Below are 22,005 nucleotides of genomic sequence, written 5' to 3' on the forward strand. Positions count from 1 at the left end.
TGATGGGGTGAAGGCCTCCCCAGCACACACCTCAGCCCCACTACTGGTGCCCAGCAACCACAGTGGACACCACAGCAAAAAACTGTGCAAACCGCCAGGGTTAATGCCCTCGTGCCTGCCTTGGCAGCAAACACACAGCTTGTCATCACACATGACAAACACATGGCAGAGTGCAGAGCCAGGCTGCCCAGGTCCCCCACAAGACAAGGGAGCAGGAGGCCAGCCCAGGTCCTGAAAGTGGCTAGAAGGAGGCCCAGAGTCCTGGCACAAAACTACCCACCACGGCATTCCCAGCAGTCAATGCTGCAGAGCAGCACCTCTGCCAGAAGGACCCACTGCAATACCCATAACAGAAACACAGCACTGCCAGCCTCTGAGAAATCCATTTCCACAACTCCAAAAAGAGTTGAGGTTTCCTGAGAAATAGAATTCACTCCCATGGAACTAACTGGGCCAGCCACAAGTATACTTAAATACACATTCTATGGCCAGACTAGATGATTCCATGGCATCCACACACACAAAATGGAAAAGCTTAGTTCTAATTTAGAGGAGGCAAAACTATCTCCTTGTGTTTCTCTTTCTCCAGGGCTCTTGTGCACAAACACAGCCCTGAAGGATTACACTCAGTGCCATTACATTCAAACCCTTCCTGAGCACAGCTCCCTGAGCCATGAGGTCTGCTCCTCTCCCATACAGAGGAGAGGGAGCCCTTGGGGTCAGACCAGGGGCTTCACAGCTCTGCACTGGAGGATCCCTGGGACGTGACCAGCTGAGAGTGAGTACACCCAGCACACTGGGTCCCTGGGTCTCCTTCAGGGCTTACCTGGCACCTGGGGAGACTGATGACAGTCACAGCAGCCCAGCACTGTGCAGTGAGACCCACCAGAGACACAAGTCAGCTGAGATGGAGAAAGAACATAGCAGCAGCACAGAAGGACCCTTCACAATTCCAGCAGTAGCAGCTGTCAGCAGTAGTGAGAATGGGAAAGACTGTGCCAGGGCAAAGCCAGACCCCTGCTGCCTTCACATGTAGCTCAGGACAGATTTTGGAGTGCCTGTGCTCAGACACAGAGGAAGATGCACTCCACTTCCCCTGGGAGGGGCTGGATCACAAGGCTCTGCAGTCCAGCCTTCTGAAGCTTCCCAAGGGAGAGCAGGGCCAGGTCAGCTGCAGGGCAGCCTGTGGCAGCACCTCCATAGTGGTTCCAGCCCATGGCCTCTGCTAGGTGAAGTCAAACAGCTCCACCAGCAGCAGGGCCTTGCACTTGCAAGAAGCCCCAGTTTGCTGGGATACGTCCTGATCTGTAGTGACCATAGAGCAGCACTGGGGACATCAGCACCCTTCAAATCAGCAGGACGGCAGCCGGGCCAGGGTGCTGGGTGACAATCTGGTGTCACCAGTCCCGTTCTGAGGGCTCCTGGTAAGGCAGCCCCAGCTGAACAAAGACATCTCTCTCGGTGGGAGTGGGCAGCGTGCGGCCAGGCGCCACCTTGACGCCCCCAGGGCCTCGCACCACGGCAGAGCTGAGGGCATGCTCCGAGAGGCTCATGGCCTTGGTCTTGGCCAGGGCGCGCATGGAGCGGTTGAAGTGAGCCGAGCCGGTGAAGTAGAGCAGGGCGCAGGCGAACTCGCTGTAGGGCACCACGATGATGTCCAGCCGGCGGTGACGCTGTGCCGGCCCCGGCAGGCGGCACACCCCCAGGTACTTCTTCTGAGCACCGTTGTCCTCCTGACTCACCAGGTCATCCGTAAGGAAGCCTGTGGAGAGAGAACAGGCAGGAGCTGAATGGCTCAGACTTGAAGTTCCCACTCCAACTCAGAATCACAGAATTAACCAAGTTGGAAAAGACCTTCAAGATCATCGAGTCCAGTCTATCACCCAACACCATCTAATCAACTAAACCATGGCACTAAGTGCCTCATCTAGACTTATTTTAAACACTTCCAGGGATGGTGACTCCACCATCACTTGCCTGGGCAGCCCATTCCAATGGCAAATCTCTCTTTTTGTGAAGAATTTCTTCCTAACATCCAGCCTAAACCTCCCCTGGCGCAGCTTGAGACTGTGTCCTCTTGTTCTGGTGCTGGTTGCCTGGGAGAAGAGACCAACCCCCACCTGGCTACAACCTCCCTTCAGGTAGTTGTAGACAGCAATGAGGTCTCCCCTGAGCCTTCTCTTCTCCAGGCTAAACATCCCCAGTTCCCTCAGCTGCTCCTTATAGGGTTTGTGCTCCAGACCCCTCACCAGCTTTGTTGCCCTTCTCTGGACATGTTCAAGCAGCTCAACATCTTTCTTAAACTGAGGAGCCCAGAACTGGACACAGTACTCAAGGTGTGGCCTAACCAGTGCTGAATACAGGGGCACAAAGACTTCCCTGCTCCTGCTGGCCACACTATTCCTGATGCAGGCCAGGATGCCATTGGCCTTCCTGGCCACCTGGGCACACTGCTGGCTCATGTTCAGCCTACTGTCAACCAGCACCCCCAGGTCCCCTTCTGCCTGGCTGCTCTCCAGCCACTCTGTCCCCAGCCTGTAGTGCTGCATAGGGTTGTTGTGGCCAATGCACAGAACCTGGCACTCCCTGCTGCCCTGGGAGCAGCTGAGGTACCTCATCATAATGTGCTGTGGGACCAGAAGGACAACTCAGCCTCAGTCCCAACAGCCTCACACAGACAGGAGAAGCCATGACATGCTGCAGCAATATTCTCTCTTTAACAAAGGCTGCAGAGCTGCCACTGGCACAGGGCCAAAAGCAGGGGCAGTATTCTTAAGGATTCACAAGGTGTCCTGTCCTTGGGAAAAGCAATCACCTGCCTTTCAAGGCATGTCATTCTCCTCATTGCCTCCTCAGCCTGGCCACACTAGGAACAGCTTTGAGCACCATGTGCTGGCCCCAGTTTTCTTACCACTTCTGTGAAGGCTGTCAAGCAGCTTGCTGAACACTCCACGGTGGGACTGCCCATCTGGGTGAGTGACCAGCACATCCACATCTCCACAGGTGGGCTTCCCCCGACGGTAGGACCCACAGGCCACACACACGAGTCCAGGCTTCAGGGCCAGGGCAGCCTGTCTGACCTCCAAGAAGAGAAAGGGGGATGAGGAGTCAGAGACCAATCTCTTCATGCTCTTTCCATCAAGGCAGAAAAGGATCTTGAGACTGCCTTGAAGCCTGTCCTGCAACTTCAGGGCCTCCATACAGAGCAGACACTTGGCAGGCATGGCAAACTGCCTCACCAAGGAGGCTGGCCTGCTGTCAGAAGCCATGTGAGCAGGAGTGGCCTCCAGCCAGTCCTACAAGTGCCTAGCACACAGCCAAACAGTAGAATGATCTACCAAGGTGTGACCATCAGCTCTTGGGGGTACTGTACTGGAGCTGTGTTAGGATGAGCAGGGTGATGCAACAATCCTGAGGAGGCAAAGTATGGCAACAACCTCTGTTTTCTGAGATGTTTTTCAGCTCTGCTGTGGGCCATTAGGGCAAAGCTCACTAGCTCTGCACACAAAGAGAATCAGTTCAACACAAAACGGTCACAGGTGCAGAAACAGAGATGGCCCCACGGAGAATCTCTCCAGCAGGACCCAAGACAGCAGAAAATCTGCAAGTGCCCCTTGGAGTCCACTCCTGCCAGAAGCTCTGCCTTTGCAGGAGAGCTGGGCTTCCTGACCCAATAAAAACACAGATGTCCTAGCATTTTAGACCAAAGAGATGCCAACATGCTGCTGCCAGCTATCAGACACATATAATCAGAAACTCCTGTAATATAACCACCATCTCTAGGCTGGACCCCAGCTTCTGTTTTGTGCAGACAGTGCTAATTCTGATGGCTTCATTCATTAAATGCTTAAGAAAGGCTCCCAAATCCTTGGACAGGAGTGAAGTATTCTTGGTCTGGTTGTGCCAATCACCCTGCTGGCAGCAAATAATTAGGGGCTCAGCAATTCCCAGTGATGAGACCATCACAGAGGCCGGGGTTCAGAAAGGCAGTGTCCATGCCCACAGCTCTTTGTCCCTCTTGGGGATCATCCTTCATTAGCAAGAGATAAACTCATTAACCTTTGCCCCAGAGGTGCTCCAAGAAGCCACAAGCCTTTCTCATGCGGAGCAAGGCCTCCTCTGGTGTCCTTGCCCCCTTTCTGGCTTTAAATGAAGATTTCTAGAAAACTCTCAGCCCCACCTGAGAGTCTAAAAGCTCCTCAGATCTCACTGTGACAGGCAGCATAGACAGTGACTAATCCCTCATTCTCTCTCCTGGGCCTGGATCAGAGGTGTGTGCCTGTGTATGGAGGGGAGTGCAGTAATCCCATCAAGATAACAAAAGACCCATCCCCAAGAGCCAGCTCCTTGACCCAGCCTGCCTGGGAAAGGGACCACTCACCACCAAAATGGCTAATCCTGCACAGGGGACTGACACCCCAGCAGGAGTCTGGCAGAGCTGTATTCTTTGTGGCCAGGCCCTGTGGCCGAGTGACAGGGTCATGCTGGCTGCTGCTTCCATGGTGATCAGAGAGCACAGGGCTAGCAATGGAAGTGTGTCCCCCAAGCTCTTTGCTCACATTAGGGTACACTGGCTTAGCACCCCATAATCCTGGAGTGCCATGGTATGCTAAAGCAAGCAGCACGCATCTGCAGCCTGGATCCCCTTTGCTTCCAGGAAGGATATGTACGCTCTGTCCTGCCACTCACAATCAGATCACTGGGTGCTCACAGGTTCCTTTGGAGAAGCAGCAGCAGGGAGACAGCTCAGGAGCCTCAACTGAAAGCAGACATCTCAGAGGAGATGAGAGACAGGAAAGACGAGCTTTGAACCTGCTCACCCCACCATGCCACATGCAACCTTTTTCAAAGCAGTAGGTAAAACTGTCACCTGTGAGTACCCTCCTCCTTGCCAAGAACTCAAACTGAACATTCCTACAGGGCAAAGTAGGTGTCTTGTGTGCCCATGCCCAAAAAGAGTCCCCCAGACACACACCCCGCTCAGAGGAGAGGCTGAAGAGCTCAGCTACCACAGCAGGGGGACATTTCCACAGCATGCACTCTCCTGTCAGGTCCCAGCAGGTGCTGCACCCTGAGGGTCCAGGGCTGAGCTACTCACAGTCTGCTCTATCTGTGCAGCTTCCTCTCGAGGCATGCGCTGCAGGAAGTCCTCATAGTGCTTCAGCCCCACTGCCTGCTGGCTGGTGAGCGTCGCCCTGCTGCGGATATCGTCCAGCGTCCGGAAGCCCTGGGGCACACCGCGTCAGGACATTCAGACATCCACCAAAGCTTTGCTCTTCACATGCTTTCAGTCAAGATTTACAGAATCACAGAATTGTCAGGGTTGGAAGGGACCTCGAGGATCATCTAGTTCCAACCCCTCTGCCATGGGCAGGGACACTTTCCGCTAGATCAGACTTAGGGAGGTTATATTTAACTTGTCTCAAGTCCAGGCCAGTCACAGCTTCTGAGATCACACATAGACATCACTTAGGGCCTGGTTCCTAAAAGCAGGGATTTAGGCAATCCCACTAACCACACACCTCTGTGATCCCCACCCTACAATGACTTTGAATCTTAACTAAACCTGACAGAAGGCTTCTACTCACAGAGTCACAGAATAATTAAGGTTGGAAAAGACTTCTAAAGATCACCAAGCCCAACCGCAACCCAGCCACCACGGCCACTAAACCACATCCCAAAGTGACACATCTACAGCTTCTGGAACACCTCCAAGGATGGCGACTCCACCACCTCCCTGAGCAGCCTGTTCCAACGCCTCACCACTCCTTCAGGAAAGGAATTTTTCCTAATATCCAATCTAAATCTCCCCTGGCACAACTTAAGCCCATTTCCTCTCATCCTTATCGCTAGTTACTTGGGAGAAGAGACCAATACCAGCCTCACTACAACCTCCTTTCAGGTAGTTGTAGAGTGCAATAAGATCTGCCCTTAGTCTTCTCCTCTCCAGACTAAACACCACCAGTTCCCTCAGCTGCTCTTCACACAACATGCCCTCCAAACCCCTCACCAACCTCACTGCTGTTCTCTGGACACCCTCCAGGACCTCAAGCTGTGGCCTCACCAGGGCTGATTACAGGGGCACAATCACTTCCCTACTCCTGCCAGACACACTGTTCACACTATTCTTAAGGCTCTGTGTTCCTACAGCTTGAAGGAAAACAAGTAATGCAGGTAAAGGAACAAAACCCAGAATATCCCAGTGAGGGAAAGCCTACAGCACCAGCACCACCATATTTTCAAGACAACAAAGGATCCAGTCACAAACCAGACACTCCAGGAAACCAGGCTTCACTAGCTCTGTGCTCAGGAGACAAACTGCTTTTAAAGAAAGAACCCACCTGGTGGGCTGGGTTGCTCCTGTTGGTACAAATACTTCAACCTCATTTTGACAAGGTGGATGGCTGCTCTAACAGCTACAGAAGCCAGACGGCCCAGCAGACCAGCAACTGGGTGAGAAGCTTTCAAGACCAAGATGTCCTGGTTCAAGAATGGCTTCTTGGCAGCATTACTGCCATGAACAGCACGAGATGAGCTCCAGTCAGTGATGCTAATGGAAGAAGCTGCATGTCCTCCATTCCTCTTATTACACATCTTTGCCCTCCAACCCCATTCAAACTCCAGTCTCAGCCAAGTGTACTCCATCTCCTCAAACACACCCACAATGGGACCCAGCCTTGAGCTCCTCCCATAAAACCAGATTCAAATCCCATCCACGGACACAGGCAATTGGGAACTATTTGTGACAGTAACTCTCCTACACGCAGCATCAGTCTTCAAACCACAGTCTGAGAACTCTTGTGTTAGGCAATAACTTACCTGCTGGTACCACATCTGAGCTGTCTTGACCCCTGCTCCCCAGATGTTGGAAAACAGCTCCAGCACAGGCACGCTCTCGCTGATGTGATCCAGCTTGCGCAGGTGCCCGCTCTCCAAGATCTCCAGGATCTTCTCTGCCATCCGCTTCCCAATCCCCGGGATTTTACAGGCTTCCTAGCAAGAAACCAGAGCCACTACTGGAAAAGTGAAGATCACAGACAAGCTGGGGAGCTGCTACCCACTCAGAGCCTAGTTAGCCTTTTGATCAGTGACTGGTTAAGTGGCAGCACTACCTCTGTCCGATGGTGTCCTCCCTAGCTCAGGCTTACATAGGCTACATCAACTCAATGCCAAGTGGAAAAGGACAAGCACAGAGAACAGAACTGCAACACCAACACACTGAATGGCTGGACTGTCACAGTCAATAAGGCTCAGATCCAGTTAGTTTTATAGCTTATCTCAAATGGTGCCAGTTGCTGACATTGAAAAGGAAGATGACAATGTCCCTGCATTGTGCCTGGGGAAGGCATTTACCTCACGACTGCTCAGATATGGCCCTATAAGGCCCAGACTCCACTTTTTTTGCTGTCCTGAAAATATTGCAAGTGGTCAGGGAATCCCAGCTTGCACTTGCTACCCAATTTCCATCAAAGCCACCAGGCAGGAAGGAATTCCCAAGGCCTGAAGTTAAGCTATTCCGTGTACAGAAAGAGGAAAAGATCTGGCTCATAATGGAGTTCAGACACTGGCTGTATTTCCCTGCTACACCACCCTGGGAAGGTGTTTTACCTGATAGGAGGTGACTGGTTTGTGGTAGCTCTTAAGGGCATTGATGGCTTTGGTGTAACCCAGAGCTCTCCATTTGTCCCCCTGGACAGAGTAGGCCTTTGCCAGCACTTCCAGCTTCTCAGTGATGCATTGGTTGTGGTTCGTCTTCTTGCTGTTGGAGGACTGGGCACAAACCCACTTGCTGACAGGCTGGGCCACTGTGGAAGAGCTGTTGCTGGTCTCCTCTGGCGATTTCACAGGGTAGCAGCCAGAAATCAATGCATCCAGATCTCCCTGGGTGACACTAGCATCTTCTCCTTCACTATCTTCACCATCAGAGTCTTTCTTTAGGGAGAGGTAGAAAAGCAGCCATGTGAGAATAAGTGTATGCTTCACATATGTCCCCTTGGCACAGGCTGCTCCTGAGAGTAAGAAGCCAGAGCATGAACTAACCTCTAGGGCATGCAGTGTACAAACTGTCATCTCTAGATGTGGCTGGTTATGTGCACACCATAGCTCTTCACATCCCAAGCTAGGCATGCACCCCTTGAAGCTATATACACATCCCACAAAGCACAGGACACTAAGAGACTGCTGTCCACCTATGATCCAAGCACACATGCACTTCCTACAGCCAAGGCCCTGAGACACTGGTTAAAAATGAGCAACTGCTGCCTGCAGCATGGTATGACAATGCTGAAACCCCTGGCTGGGGGAGGTCCTGATTTCCTACTCCCAGTGGGAAACCTTTCACTGGTCTGGTGGCTGCATCTCTTACACTGAGACTCTGCACCTTCCACCTCATGATGCAGATGACAGGAGATAGGCACCGTGCTCTGTTACAGACACAAAATCTTAACAGAGTAGTAAATTACAACCCCCTCGTTTTCCCCATAGCTATCTGCAAGAGAAAAGGAGGAGGAAGGAACGACACAAAGGACTCCACATTCCTCAGTGACAAAAGAAAGAACCAATGTATACATTTGCTGATACCCTTAGCATTAGGATGCCTCCGTGTAGACTTAAGAAACAATGAGCCTTGGCTTCAGGTAATGAACAAAAGGGGATAGAAGTGGGAAGCCACAGAGAAGCTTTGTAGGCTGCTTTGTTCATTGGGGTCCCCCTCTCGCCTGATGTATAAACACACACAGGAGTCCACGAAGATGCAAGAGCTTCTGTGCTCTGTAAGTAAGCCTGAGTGGCACAGGGCTTTTGGGATCTGGTTCAGCAGCTACATGTAGCACACAAATCCTGTTAGGAGTTTTCTGCAGAGCGTCAGCCTAAGTCAGAGCCACATCTTCACAACCTCTGGTTCTGCTGGCCAAGGAGATTTGGAGGTAATTTCAGCAAGATACAGAGCTGAAGTCTTCAGGAAGAAGAGACAGGATGTTGTCCTTTTGCAATCTTGTTTTATAACTCTGAAAACTGTGTCAGACTAAGGATGTGATAAAGTGCTTTTATTTGTCCTGAGCCCCTTGAAACACAACTTCCTTAAGGCACCGTTCCCTCTAAGAGCAGCAAAGCCTCAGAGTGTTCAGATCAGTTAGTAAGCCCCTTAAAAGCCTATGAAGTGCATTTTATCCAACCACTACACAAACACCTCTGCAGCTCAAGCATGCAATTCCCATCCTCTTGGCCAGCACTGGCACACAGGTGAACAGCACATAAAGGCTTGACTCTCAATGCCTCACCAAAGCAGCTGATAGACTCTTTACAACCATGCATACAAAAGCAGCTACTCCCATTAGCTTCTAAGACACTCTGGGGTCCTACAGCAGCTGACTTGAGGTGGCTGAGACCGAGATGCATATGGTTTGTCTGGAGCACAACACAGGAGCCAAGACAGCAGCAGAAGCTCAGTAGCTGAGACTAAACACCACCTGAAAGGGAGGCAGGCAGCTTTGGGTAACAGCCCAGGGTTCAGCCAGTGAATAACTGGCACTGCCTGCAAAGGCTGCCTTGCAGAAAACGACTGCTCCCAGATGCCAGTCATGCAGTGCTTGCTGCAGTCTGATTGGTAACAGCTTCCTAACAGGAGTGTACAACCAAATGCAAAACTCCACAAGCAACCCCTGTTCAGTATCAAACACTGGTCTGCTCATCGTGTCCTAGAGAACAAACATCCACTCAAGCTAGAGCAGACTATGCTTAAATGGAGGCTACTTCTAAGCTGAGGCTTCAGCTTTCCTGTTGTAGCTGGGTCTCAAAAGTTGGTACTGTCTTTAAAGTACATCCCATGGGTTCTCCTCTTCTCCTCAAACTTGCATAGTCCTAAGCTCGGGACAAGGGATTTTACTGAAGCATCAGCAAATACTGGGTTTGTGCACAGAACAACAGGAAATATGATTGATTGAGGGGATTTAAAAGAAAAAAAAAAAGGCACTAAGGCTTCAGACTCCAGCAGCTGTCTTACTGTGCAAAGGAAAATTGAGCAGAAAGCAGGGCAGATACCACAGGATCCATAACAGTACCAAAGATCCTTTCTCCTGTTAAGCATGAGGTTTGTTAGTAACAATTGCCACTAGTTCAGTTACAAGAAACAGCAAAGATGGGGTAATGGCAAAGGTGATGCAGTTAAGAAGCAGCCAGCTCTGCCTATAGCACACTGGATTTTAAGTCTGGGGAGAAAAGATTTCCCCCCACCTTACACACTACCAGCATCACAAGGCAGCTGCTGTTCTAAGAGGTCTGGAGTAACTCTGTTGCAGATAGATTTGAATGATGCCAATGCCCAAAAGGAATTCAGCAAACTTAACAAATAGAGAGAAAGAAAAGAAACCTAACAGCAGGTCAGAGAAGCTGACTCACAACAGAGGCCACTAATAAGCCAACACAGATATTTTGAGTACACCACCACAATTGTTCAAGTGCCAACCTGATCCACTGCACGTGTCTGAACAGGGTGCTTGCCAGGGAGTGGGGAATAGGTCAGGACAGCCCAGGCAGGAACACAGGATGAAATATCAGAGACAGCTTCCTGATATTCTCAGCCAGGGAATATTCCTCAAAAGGATGCAGGGGAAACATGATCACCAGAGTGAGCCTTGGCTTGATTACAGCATGAAGACTGCTTCAGCTAGAATTCTAGCTTCAGCTAGAAATTTAAGGGGTGTTGTTTCTACCTTTAACACTTAAAGAGACAAAGAGAAGCAGTAACCACATGCACAGCCTGAGTCTGGCAGCACCAAACCACTGAAACATCCAAACACCTTCCCTTTGCCCAGAAAATCTGACATTGTATCCCTGCAGGGATGCTCTTATCCAGGAAAAGCAGCATGCAGAGAAGGGCCTGGATGGGAAGCCTCACCTCAGCCAGTTGCTGCTGTCCAAGAGTGCCCAGGTCTTGCTGCAAGGTATCCCCAACCTGTGCTTCAGTACTTGGTTTTGCTGTGCCTTCATCTGCTGGGGGCTGGATCTCTTCACTGCCCAGGACCTGCTGCTGTTGCTCTTTCTGTAGTTCTCCCTCCTCCAAGTACCTGCCATGAATCAGAAGTCTTAGTATAGGAGCAGAACAATTTTTCAGTTCCCCAATTTCCATGCATCTCCCTAATCTGGGACTTCCAGTCCTTTATTCCTCGCTCTATTTCAAAACTACACCAAAATATTTTGATCCTAACTTGCTGCTCCTTATTTCCTCTTGTACCTAGTTGGCAATTCTCTCTCTACTTTTCATCTGCAATTAGGAAAAAACCCAGCATTTAATCCTCAGCATTTTAAAAACAAACCTCATAGTTATTACTGATGGATGTCTCTTCCAACCTGGTTAATTCTGTGATTAGGAAGAGGTGCCTTTAACACCTGTAGGAAATGAGAGGACTCCTCTATGCCCTATTCCATGTTTTGCTATCCCACAGAATGGCAACTGGTCACAAAGTCACTAAACTTCACAGCCTGTATGGGGAAAAGAGAGTTTGAGTCGTGCCCAGAGGAGACGCAAGGAGTTGTGGTCTAAGATTTTGAGCAGGGTTAATATTTTAGTGCTTTTCAGTTTAGGACAGAAGCACTGTAAGGAGGAATGACAGCACGGCATTTGCCTACCTGCGAGGGATAAAGACACCATAGCCAGCAGTACTCAGCAGCTTCTGATCTCTGATGCAAGCACTTAGCCACGAGGCCTTCACCAGCTGCAGCCCTGGAGGTAGCTTGGTTAATTTCAGGAGGCGAAAGGCTCGCTCGCAGTCCATATCCTCAGCCACAACAAGGTGTGTCACCTCTGAGGACAGCTGGGTGTGTACAACACCCCCATTCTGGACAATCTGCTCATGGAAGATCTTGGCCCTGGCTTGGCCGATGCCAGCTCGCAACACATAGGCAGTGACGGGTTTCAGCCACTCTGAGGAAGAAAACACAGGGGCAGGAGATCAGTGACAAGAGAAACAGCGTCCCCAGCCAGTCAGGCTATGTACCTCACATAGGACTTGATGGCACCAACAGTAGCTGGCTGTCTTTGTGGTCACCAGCTGGACACACCAGAGCAGCCTGGCATGGCTTCTACAGAAAACACAACCTGAGGCCACACTTGCCAGCCTTTGGGGAAATGGCAGTTGCAGTTCACAAGCTAGGGTGGAAGTATTACATTGCACATCATGGCTATCCAGGACTTACCCTCAGATATCTCTGTTCCTTCCTCTTTCGGGATCTTTGGAGGGATGATTTGCCCCGAGTCACCCCTCACCTTCTTCCTTATGGGAAAGGCTTTGACAATCCCTTTTGGCTCCATAGGCTTTGTGTGAAGTCCAGCTGCAACTGCCAAGTACCAGAAAGAAAGAGCGAATTTAATTAGAACAGCACCACACAATCACACAACTTAAGATTCACTCATTTTGCTCATCGACTTTGTTGGCTTGGGGTTTGGGTTTTTCTGTGGTTGTCTCCCAAAAAAGCTTGCCCTAAGGGAGGCACCTGGAAACAAGAATTTCAGCCCACAATGTAAAAAAAAAATTAAAGCTAGAAACCATCAAAAAGCCACTTAAGAAGACATTGCTTGAGTGCCTTAGAAACTGCTAAACCAGGGCCCTTAAAAATAGTAAATATTCAACTACTTTAACACGTTGGAGCTGCCCAGCCAACAGAAGCAACTTTATTTTCCAGACATTCCTATAGAGAAGGAAACACTTCTGCCAGGGCTGAAATGCAGTCACCAACATGAAGAGACAGAGCAACTGATCAGCACCAAATGTTTCATATATCATCAGGAGAAAAAGCTCCAATCCAGTTTCAGCAAATCAATAAAGATTAACTTTACAACTGTAGTTTTACCATCACAAACCATACAAAGATGAACTTAGGAGCTTTAACTACCAGCCTAGGCTACCAGCAAGGTCTGCATTCTGTTGCTTAAACAAAACCCTGAACAATCATATATTCCAGAAGCTCCTTCCATCTGGCTGCAGCAGTAAGTCTATGCCAACTTGGTTTCATTTTTGTGCAGCACTTCATGTTTTCCTTAGAGTTTTCCCACACAGAAGCCAGCACAAGTCTACAAGAGCTGAAAATGGTCCCACCTGGCCATGCATTAAACACAACCCTCTGGAAGACCAACCCAGAGCTGGACTCAAATCTTTGTTTTCTGTTAGGAAGAGTTCAGATTCGGGGAAGATGAAACCCTGCTATAGGATCTACAACTCAGATTCACAGACAAGGTTCAGTTTTCATCATAGTTTGACATCCCCCTCCCCCGAAAAACAAAACAAAACTAAACACCCTGAAAACAGTAATACTATTACACAAATATCAACCCAGTCCAAACTTCTAGATGCCTACGTCCTACTTCAGGACTTGGAAGAGTATTTTTCCAGGTAGCATTGCCACTAAGCTACACCAAAGCACGGACATCAGGTACCAAGCGTGCTTCGTCAGCATCCTCAACGCCACCAGCCCGGCTGTCCCCAGGACAAGTAGCACCCAAAACCTCGGGGGCAGGACACAATTCCCCGAAATCGGGAGGCCGGGACCAAGATCGGAGAGGCCGAGGGCCAAGGCGGCAGAGAGGGAACCGCCGGGCCCCGGCCTGAGAGGCGGCGAGCGGACCGGGACTCCCCGCACCACCGGAGAAGCGGACGAAGGCCCCCGCGACCCCAGCGCCAAGGAGAGGAAGAGGAGCACACACAAACACCCACCCCCATAAGGCCAGGGCGGGTGAGAGGGCAGGCGGGCGCCGGCGCAGGGCCCGGCCGCGGGGCAACGCTCACGTAGGCGCCGGGCCGGGCCGGGAAACACTTCCGGGTGGCGGCCGGAAGTGTCGGCGTTGCTGCGGCGACGGGGCCTGGCCGCCATGGCCGTGCCGAGCTGGCTGGAGAGGCTGCGGGCTGCCAGCAAGACAGCGCTGGTCCAGGACGGTAACGGCGGCGGCCAGGCGGGATGGCGCTCTCCGTGCTTTGGGGCGACTCTGCAGCGGGCGGGGGGGGCGAGCGCTCCTGGGAACGGCCCAGCACCCGGGAGGGACAGGGACCGGGCCAGGGACACTGGGCAATCAACCCGCGGACACGGCCCCAGACAGCGGGACAGAGCCCTAGACACAGGCACAGGTGTTTACCCTCACCACCTGCCTTGTCTCTAGGGATACGGAAGATCCACTACCTGTTCGAGGATGGGAAGGAGATGGCTGAAGAGTACGATGTGAAGACCGGTGTGTTAGTGAGTAAGTGGTGCTCTCAGCTGGGCCCCGGCAGACCTGGGTTGGAGCAGAACCCCGTACAGCAGCAGCTCTGCACTCACAGGACTGGGGTATTGAGGGACCGCCTGGTCGGGAACAAATCATTCCGAGGTAGTCTTCCTGGAGTATCTGCCCTCCAACAAGCGTGCCTGTAGCTGAATGTTGTAGGGGTGGAAGTATGGTTCAGTTTACACATAGGTGTCTCAGACATCTGTGGTCTATCAGACCTTGCTTTAGCCCAGGATCTTTCCAGACAACTTACCTGTCACAACAGGCTTGAATGGAGTAAATAAAATTGAATAATGAAAATCCTTCTTTTCCCTTCCACAGGTAGAAAATGGCGAGAGAAGAACACTCTTGGGGGCTCTGGCAAGTGGCAGGTTGAAGTGGGAGAGCCAATCTCACCGCTCCTGGGAGCACTGGAATCAGAGCTCATAAAGGAAAGCAGCTCCAATGTATGTAAAGGTCTACAGGCACCACTGCACCTAAAACTACCTCTTCTTGTGATTACAGCAGAAGTTAAGAGCACAGATAACTCAAAGACATAAGAGACAGCCTTAATGTGTCTAGCACTCAGCTCCAAATCATCCTAAAGATGCAGGGTCTGGTAGAAGGGACAGTGTGGGTGCTTTGGAGATCTTCGATTTATCTGTAGTTTCTTTAAGTAGTGAAACTGTACCGCTGTGTTGGCCAACTGCTATTCTGGCTTCTGAAATAGTAGGCTGAAAGGAAAGCCAGGGCCAGGACAAGGCAGTGGATGGAAGGCAGAGGCGATGACAATAAAAGGCTGACACAGGCAGTGCTTAGCACACTGCTCCTTAACATAATACAGCCTGTTTAATCTTCACATCTCACTAGCTTAGAGGCAGAGGGTTTAGTCTCTCACCATCTTTTCTACAGATCTGAAACACAAGTATGGCCCTGCACAGCAAGTTGGGGCAGAGACAGGACTGAATCCAGCAGGTCCCTAGGGTGGGCAAAGCTCAGTATTTAGTTGCTGTGAGGAAGAGGTCCAGTTTTCTGTTAACCCTGTACTGTGAGACTCCCTTGCTGAACACTTTTGGCCTCCTACAAGCAGGGAAGGCAGTGCCCTGGGTCAAGGCAGAGCAGTGTCAGCTCTAGGAAAGCAGTGCTCAAGCAGTTTGAGTTACTCCCTAGTTCTTCAGTATGAAAGAATAGCTAGGCCCAAGTGGAGTCTCATAAGGTAGTAGAGGAAGAAGGGGAAAAGGACGAATGAAGACTGCTGGTGTGGCCTTGCTAAAGGTACCTGTTTGCTGTAGCCTGTCTTCATGAGGAAGGATACCCTGAGCAGCTTCCAGTGGCGGATCCGTAACCTGCCCTACCCCAAGGAGGTCTACAGCGTCTCTGTCGAGCAGGAGCAGCGCTGCTGTGTCATCCGGACCACCAACAAGAAGTCAGTAAGGACAGCACTGCTGGTGCTGACAGTCCCTTGGGGTGGGCTGGCACAGAGGGCAGGCTGGTGATTGCACAGGGAGGTTGTCCTCTCTTGCCTTCTATCTCTAGTGTGCAGGGGCTCAGGAAACCTCACCTCACAGCTGCGTGTCTCCTGCTGCTCAATTTCCACTTCTAGCTGCCCCAGACACACAATAGAACCCCTCAAGCTCTGCAATAGCCTTTGCAAACTTATTTCATGGATCCAGCAGAATGGTGTTTGCTGCTCTTTCCCTGATAAATGTCACTCCCTTAGAGAAATAAAGAGCCTTGCAGACCTTTTGAAGCTAGAGCATCCCATCTTCTCACTCTGACACGATACTTTGATCTAGCCATTGTATCTCAGAATGCATGGAGCTGCAGGATTCAAGAGGTACAGCAAAGCTGTGGGCATCCAGGCAAGCAGACTTCCCTGTCCTGTAGTCACAATGACAATGATGTCATCTGGCATCAGCAAGGAAAAAAAAAAAAAAAAAAAAGGTAGACTGAATCTGGAAAGGAAGCACCAGAATATTCTGCCAAGACCAGTTTGAGATGGGAGGGGAAAAAAAGGCTTTTAAGCATCATATTATACTGTGTCAGTACATGGCCTCTCTCATGGCGTGAGACACACACTGTGCCCCAAAGCATTGACAGCCTCAGTGAGATAAGCCAGGATGAGCAGTAGTGTTGGGAAGAGATAGCGTGGAGCGAGTATTAGAACAATGGAGGATATTGGAAGATGAGTGAAAGTCACTTACAAACTGAGATAATGCACCAATATGGAAAGCTGGGTGTGCTGCTTTCTGCTTGCATTCCCTCTCCAGCATTGCTGCAGAACAGAGAAGGATAAAATCACGGCTAAAATGAACCCCGCTGTTTCCCGGTCCGCCCCTTGCCCTCTTTAAGCCGCTCTTTGTGGCTGGCTGTAGGTGGTGCTGTTGGCAAAGAACTGCTCCACTTCGGCTGCTTTCAGATCGCAGACCCCTGCATGTCCTCAGGCAAGGGTTTGCCACATCAGAGGCCGTGGCAGGAGGAAGTTTGAGCTCTGCACATGAACAAACCTGGACGGTCAAAAGCAGGAGGCAGCTAAATGGGAGGAAAGAGGAGTCTACCCCATGAAAGCCGCAAGCAATGACAGTTCTAATACAGAAAGATGCTGGCTGGAATGCATGCAGAAGGATTCACAGGGGAAGAGTGGTACTTCAGTAGGGAGACCTGTGTAGCAAAGATGAATGAGGTTCCCACCAGCCACCAGTGGATATACATGGAGCTAGCACGAGGAGGGAGTATGTGAGCCTAAGTCCAATCACATACTACTATAGACAGGCTTATCTACTCCCAGCCCTGCTAATAGTAGGGTGTATGTGGGAACTTCCTTGCCTGTGTTGGTGCTGTAAGTTTATAATGTACTTCTGAGACTTCACCTATGCCCCACCTGACCAAGACTTTTTTGTACCACTCTCAGAAAAACAGTAGGGTCCCCCAAAAGCAAGTGACACCTATAAGCTTGTAGGCTAATGTCAGGTGGAGTCAGAGGACCTAACAGGGGCTCATAGCCTGCACATGAAAATTAAGAACTTTTTAAATTAATGCTGGAAGTTACCTCACTGGGGACAAGAATGACTTTGCTGTCAACAGGGAGCAGGGACAGACTTCAGCAACAGAACACTTAGTACAGGCTCCAGGATATCTTGAATCATTTCTCCTGGGTCTTGGCCAGGGCAAGGCACCACTCAGCAATTAATTTCCAGATAGCAACAAAGGCATAGAGTCCACAGAGAGAATGCACATCACTACAGGAGAGAAAGGAAGCCTCGGAGTCTCTCCAGCCCTTGGAAGTCAGCCACACTGCTTCTGAGCAAGAGAGCTGTGCTGACTGCCAGCCAGAGGCACAAGCAACAGGATGCATTGCCAAGTCACTACTGAATAGCTCGGCTCTAAATTCTCAGCATACCAGTAGCAGTTTTCCTTACAGGCTGACAGAAAGTGGGTTTCCAGTAGGAAAATAATAGAGGTGACTTCACACACACGCTGGATTTCGGGCCAGGACCCAGGCTGAGGGTGCAATACTGCTCTTGGCCATGGGGTGAGGGGCGAGAGCAGAGAATCTGCCTGCCTCGGCAGGGACAATTGCCCAACCTTCACAGCCCAGACAGGAGCTCTTCACTTCCACCAGTCACTCCCGTTCCCTCTGGCCACGGCAAGAGCTGCTCAAGTGGGATTTGCTTAAAACCTCTTGCTTTAAAATAAATCCATTAAACTAAACTCTAAAAACAAACCCAGAAAGCCACCTCCCCAAACGCCAAACCTGATTCAATTATTGTAGCAAGAGGCAGTGGTAATATTAGGAGGAGAGGGGGGTGGCCAGGCAGATCTGGTTTCCTTTGATCTTGTCACAGATTTTAGTTTGAGGCCAGCCAAAGCCATTCTTCTCCCCTTCTCCTTAGTCCTGGGGCAGCAGAATACTGCTGTTTCATTGATGACTCCCAAGGCCCTTTGAAACAGTGGTTTTTTTCCTGTGTACTGCCTTTTTTTTTTCCTCTCCTTTTTTTTTTTTTTTTTTTGTCTAATCGGTAAGAAGTTAACACTTCCTTAACATGTCTTTGTGTTCATCTAATCTCTGCTGTTTAACCTTTGACATCTCCCTTATTATCCATGTCTGCCACCTTTTCCAAATAGGACAGCAGTGACAACACAGAAGGGTTTGAGCCCTGCGGTAACAAGCTGCGTACATTCCTCCCACTGCACCAGGAGAGCCATTTGGCCTTTGTAGCTGTTTTCACCATGACTTGGAAAATAAACTGCAATTTGGGCAGAGGTAGCTAGAGAGGCCAAGCCTTACACACAGCTGGCTCAATGGAGAAGCAGCCTTCACGGCATGACAGCAGCCACTGCCTGTTCTCGCTCTACTCTGGGCACCTCAGTACCAGCTCAGGCCAGTTCCTGAGATTGCCCCTGAGAGTGCTGGAAGAGACTAAGAACTCAACCATGCCTATAGACAGGCATAGGACCACCAACTAATGTTGGTGCAGCCCCAGAGAGAAGCAGCAGATGCAGGGCAAGCCATGCCAAGCAAGAAGGGCCTCAGGCAAATGCAGATATAGGTCTACAAGGTTCTGGTCCTCAAGTCTTTGGCAATCTCTTAGCTGCCTAGACAGCTTATAACCATGTCAGTTCTGAGACATATCCCCTTTCATACTGAGCAAAGCACAAGTTTTGGTTAGTGAAGGGACACAGGCTGGATAAAGAGCTGGCAAAAACCTCTCTATCTGCCACTTGCATGTGAAACTTGATTGGGAGACTGGAACGGACATCAGAGGAAGACCTAGGGGAGCTGGGAGTGCAGAGGAGAACTATGGCCACCATGGAGGCTGCATGGAGACTCTGCAGAGCAGAGGCTCAGGTGGCTGTGGGCAGCTACACCTGGAGCTCTGTGCTCAGGGATATGCTTGAGTGCCACCAAAGCAGGACATTATCTAGGAGGCACTGAAAGAAGCCAAGAAGATGGGTTTAGGAAAGATTGCAACACAAAATGGTGTATCACTCAGGAAAGTAAGTTCAGAGCACAAAAGCTTTCACAGCTCTTTTGACAAGAGCTAATGGGAACTGGTACTTAGTGGGAATGAAAGGCCAAAGCAGGGACAAAGACAAGGGATACCCCTTGGTAGGACTGATTAGTCTGTCTCTAACCAAGAGCAAGCTGGAGGGACCAAGCCTCCTTGGCCTTCAGGACCTTGCCAACTCTTAACTTCCAGTTTGGAGGTTTGCTTCAAGTCCTTCTGCCAGCCTGGGGCCACTAGCAGGCACATGACATGGCACAGGGTCCTCCTGCCAACCCTGAGACTTCTATTGTCTTCATCCAAGTCTTGCAGAACAGCACTCCCTAGCTTAGCACTGCTAGTTAGGGAATAGGAACCACCCCATCTTCCTCATTTCTGTCTCCTCTCTCATTTGTAGGTACTACAAAAAGTTCTCTATTCCTGACCTGGATCGCTACCAGCTCCCCTTGGACGCAGCTGCTCTCAGCTTCACCCATGCCAACAACACCCTGATCATCACGGTGAGGTTCTAGCCACACAGAACACTACTTTGCCCTTCTCTTTATGTCCACAAAGAAGCTTAAATTCTTTAGGGAAATGAAGCAGAGCAAGGAGATGTGCTGAGGGTCACTGATGACCCCCCTGCCCTGTCACACAGTCAGTGGGAGTTTCAGGTTACACTGGGCATGCTGACACTAGCCAGGGTAGCGCAGGCCACAGGAGGGGCCCTGCTTGCTGCTCAAGGTGACTTGGCAAGTGGAAGAGTGTCTGTGGTGCCCCATTTTCCATGTATCCCCTCCCTCAGGCCTGAGCAAGCTTCTGCTCTCAGTGACAGCAAATTTCTCTTACCTCAGAATATAAGTCTTAACGAGTCCATGGATCTGCTGCACTTAGAGGTCTCACAGTCTTTAAAAAAAAAAAAAAAGAAGAAAAAATTCACCTGCTGCTTTATGTCATAGGACACATGGAAAGGACACACTTCCATGCAAGAACCTTCCACACCAGGCACTTACTTGTAGTAAGGAGCAGATGTTTTAGAGTAGAGCAGCAGGTGTTTGTATTTTTAATGTGGAAGCCAGGTACCCAGAGAATCACCTCTGAGGAAAACCTTGCAGTGGAGCTGGAGGTGCATGTGCAGAGGAAATAGGCCAAGAGGAGCACTTTGAGTACTTCTGAGCTTCTGTTTGCTACAGGCCAAACCCTTGCCAAAAAGCACCTGCACTCACCACTAAACTGCAGCTGGGTGAAGGAGGACAGAGGAACTGCAACTCTTATTTCTTTGTCTGCCTCCTAAAAAATGCATATTATTTTTATATGTATGTATAACATGTGCGAGCATACAATCAGTGAGCATGCTGGGAAACTGGGACACAGTTGCCAGGATATTCCAGAGGGGCTGGTGGGGGCCAAGACTCCCACTGGAAAGTTTTACCTGCACTGTAAAAGATACTCCAGGTCTCAGCAGATGTCCCTAGTGTGACAGCACCACCTCTCCAAACAGGCCTTGGAGGCAGATGGTAACAGAAAAGCCATCCTTGGCAGGGGGCCCCCAGCTGTGCTGGTAGCACATGGCCCCAGCTGCTCTGCTTGGAGCAGAGGCTGAGCAGGAGTGCTAAGGGCATTCCTCTCTGTCCTGCAGTACCAGAAACCAAAGGAGATCCTGGCTGCAGAAGAGCAGCTGCAGAAGGAGCTGAAGAAGATAAAGGTAGCTAACAGTGGGGATGGCGACTGCAAGACCCAGTAGGCAGTAGCTGCCAAGAGGCTGAGGTGGGGGGCAGCTCTATGGCACAGCTTCCCAGTATTTATTTTGCCTTTTCTAATAAAAATAAGTCCTGTTAATAGAGCCTGTTGGAGGAATCTTTGTGGGTTCAGGGAGCCTGCAGGGTGGTCAGTTGCTTTACAGCTTAGGCTACTGATTCACACATGTTTATGATCCTTCTACATGTTGTGGGAGGCAGCAGCATGCCAAGAAATGCACCATATCCACAGCCAGCAGCTGTCTCCCCATCCTCTATGAGCAGAAGAGACATGAAAGCTGGGTAATTCCCCATGGAAATTCCCTCTGACACCATTGCTGAAGGCAGTAACATGGAAAACAAGAAGCCCCTCCTCACATCCCTTACCTGCCTGGGATGTGCTTGGAAGCAACTTCCTCCTGCGCTGCAGTGCAAGGTTCTCTGTGCCATCAGCAGGACGCCCTGGTGACCCTGGTACTGTGTGAACAGCATCCATGCTTAGACCTACATGGGCACAGCCTCTGAAACAGGGTGAAGAGGAGGACACTCATCTGCTTCCTTACAGCCACCTATGTGCAATGTAATGTGCAGAGCATAGGAACCGAAACGCAGCTGCCTTCATTTGCATGGAGGGGAAAGTAGCGACAGACAGGAGTAGCAATAGAATGCTGCTTCTGTGAGGGCATGAACATGACCCATCACAAACCTGGCTGCACAGACAGCACCCCATGCACTCAGACAAGTCCAGCAGTGCTGCTCTAGCAGCCTGCCCTCCAAAAAGCAGAGTCTCTACTCTGCAATTGCCATCCCCGTGTCTACATGTCTTCCCATCCTGGTCCATATTTGAACAAATCCTATCCAAGACCCTCCTACTTTTAAGTGAGCTGGTCATGGGCATCCAGCATAGCTCCCCTGATGCAGGCTGCTCTGAAACCACAGAAACTTCCTAGAGACTGGGTGGCATCTCCAGTCAGAGCCTTGTTGTCGGGTGGCTCTAGGACCCGTCGGCGAAGGCACCATCGACTGTCAGAGCTCAGGGAAAATCCAATGCACC

The 22,005-nt window shown here is 50.5% G+C and overlaps 2 protein-coding genes across 3 annotated transcripts; one reads left to right on the forward strand and one right to left on the reverse strand.

Annotated features, from left to right (window-relative positions):
• Nucleotides 1-1,321: 1,321 nt before the first annotated feature.
• Nucleotides 1,322-12,307, reverse strand: POLL (DNA polymerase lambda). The gene is made up of 9 exons (XM_054382083.1): nt 12,193-12,307; nt 12,045-12,047; nt 11,626-11,920; nt 10,895-11,063; nt 7,609-7,932; nt 6,820-6,993; nt 5,099-5,227; nt 2,912-3,080; nt 1,322-1,762 (listed from the first exon to the last, which is right to left on the reverse strand). The coding sequence occupies exons 1-9, from the start codon at nt 12,305-12,307 to the stop codon at nt 1,398-1,400; spliced, it is 1,743 nt and encodes a 580-aa protein (XP_054238058.1). The 3' UTR covers nt 1,322-1,397.
• A 1,554-nt stretch (nt 12,308-13,861) lies between these two features.
• Nucleotides 13,862-20,983, forward strand: DPCD (deleted in primary ciliary dyskinesia homolog (mouse)). 2 transcript variants are annotated; one of them, XM_054382085.1, is made up of 7 exons: nt 13,862-13,925; nt 14,147-14,227; nt 14,573-14,697; nt 15,523-15,656; nt 17,440-17,446; nt 19,677-19,736; nt 20,855-20,983. In XM_054382085.1, exons 1-7 carry the CDS (start codon nt 13,862-13,864, stop codon nt 20,957-20,959), a joined length of 576 nt encoding a protein of 191 aa, XP_054238060.1. In that variant the 3' UTR covers nt 20,960-20,983. The 2 variants fall into 2 exon arrangements, with proteins under 2 accessions (XP_054238060.1, XP_054238059.1); XM_054382084.1 differs by lacking the exon at nt 17,440-17,446 and having other exon boundaries at nt 19,634-19,736.
• The last annotated feature ends 1,022 nt before the right edge of the window (nt 20,984-22,005 follow it).

The sequence above is a fragment of the Indicator indicator genome, chromosome 7, assembly GCF_027791375.1.
Source record: "Indicator indicator isolate 239-I01 chromosome 7, UM_Iind_1.1, whole genome shotgun sequence".
NCBI classification, from domain to species: Eukaryota; Metazoa; Chordata; class Aves; order Piciformes; family Indicatoridae; genus Indicator; species Indicator indicator.

Bases quoted from the DNA above. Each gene is read 5' to 3' on its own strand.
- POLL (XM_054382083.1), bottom strand. From the start codon at position 12,307: ATGGAGCCAAAAGGGATTGTCAAAGCCTTTCCCATAAGGAAGAAGGTG. The intron at 5,228-6,819 runs GTAAGTTATTGC...GGTGTGCCCCAG, and splicing joins CTCAGATGTGGTACCAGCAG to GGCTTCCGGACGCTGGACGA. The intron at 3,081-5,098 runs GTGAGTAGCTCA...CTCTTCTTGGAG, and splicing joins CTGCACAGATAGAGCAGACT to GTCAGACAGGCTGCCCTGGC.
- DPCD (XM_054382084.1), top strand. From the start codon at position 13,862: ATGGCCGTGCCGAGCTGGCTGGAGAGGCTGCGGGCTGCCAGCAAGACA. The intron at 13,926-14,146 runs GTAACGGCGGCG...CCTTGTCTCTAG, and splicing joins GACAGCGCTGGTCCAGGACG to GGATACGGAAGATCCACTAC. The intron at 19,737-20,854 runs GTGAGGTTCTAG...TCTGTCCTGCAG, and splicing joins ACAACACCCTGATCATCACG to TACCAGAAACCAAAGGAGAT.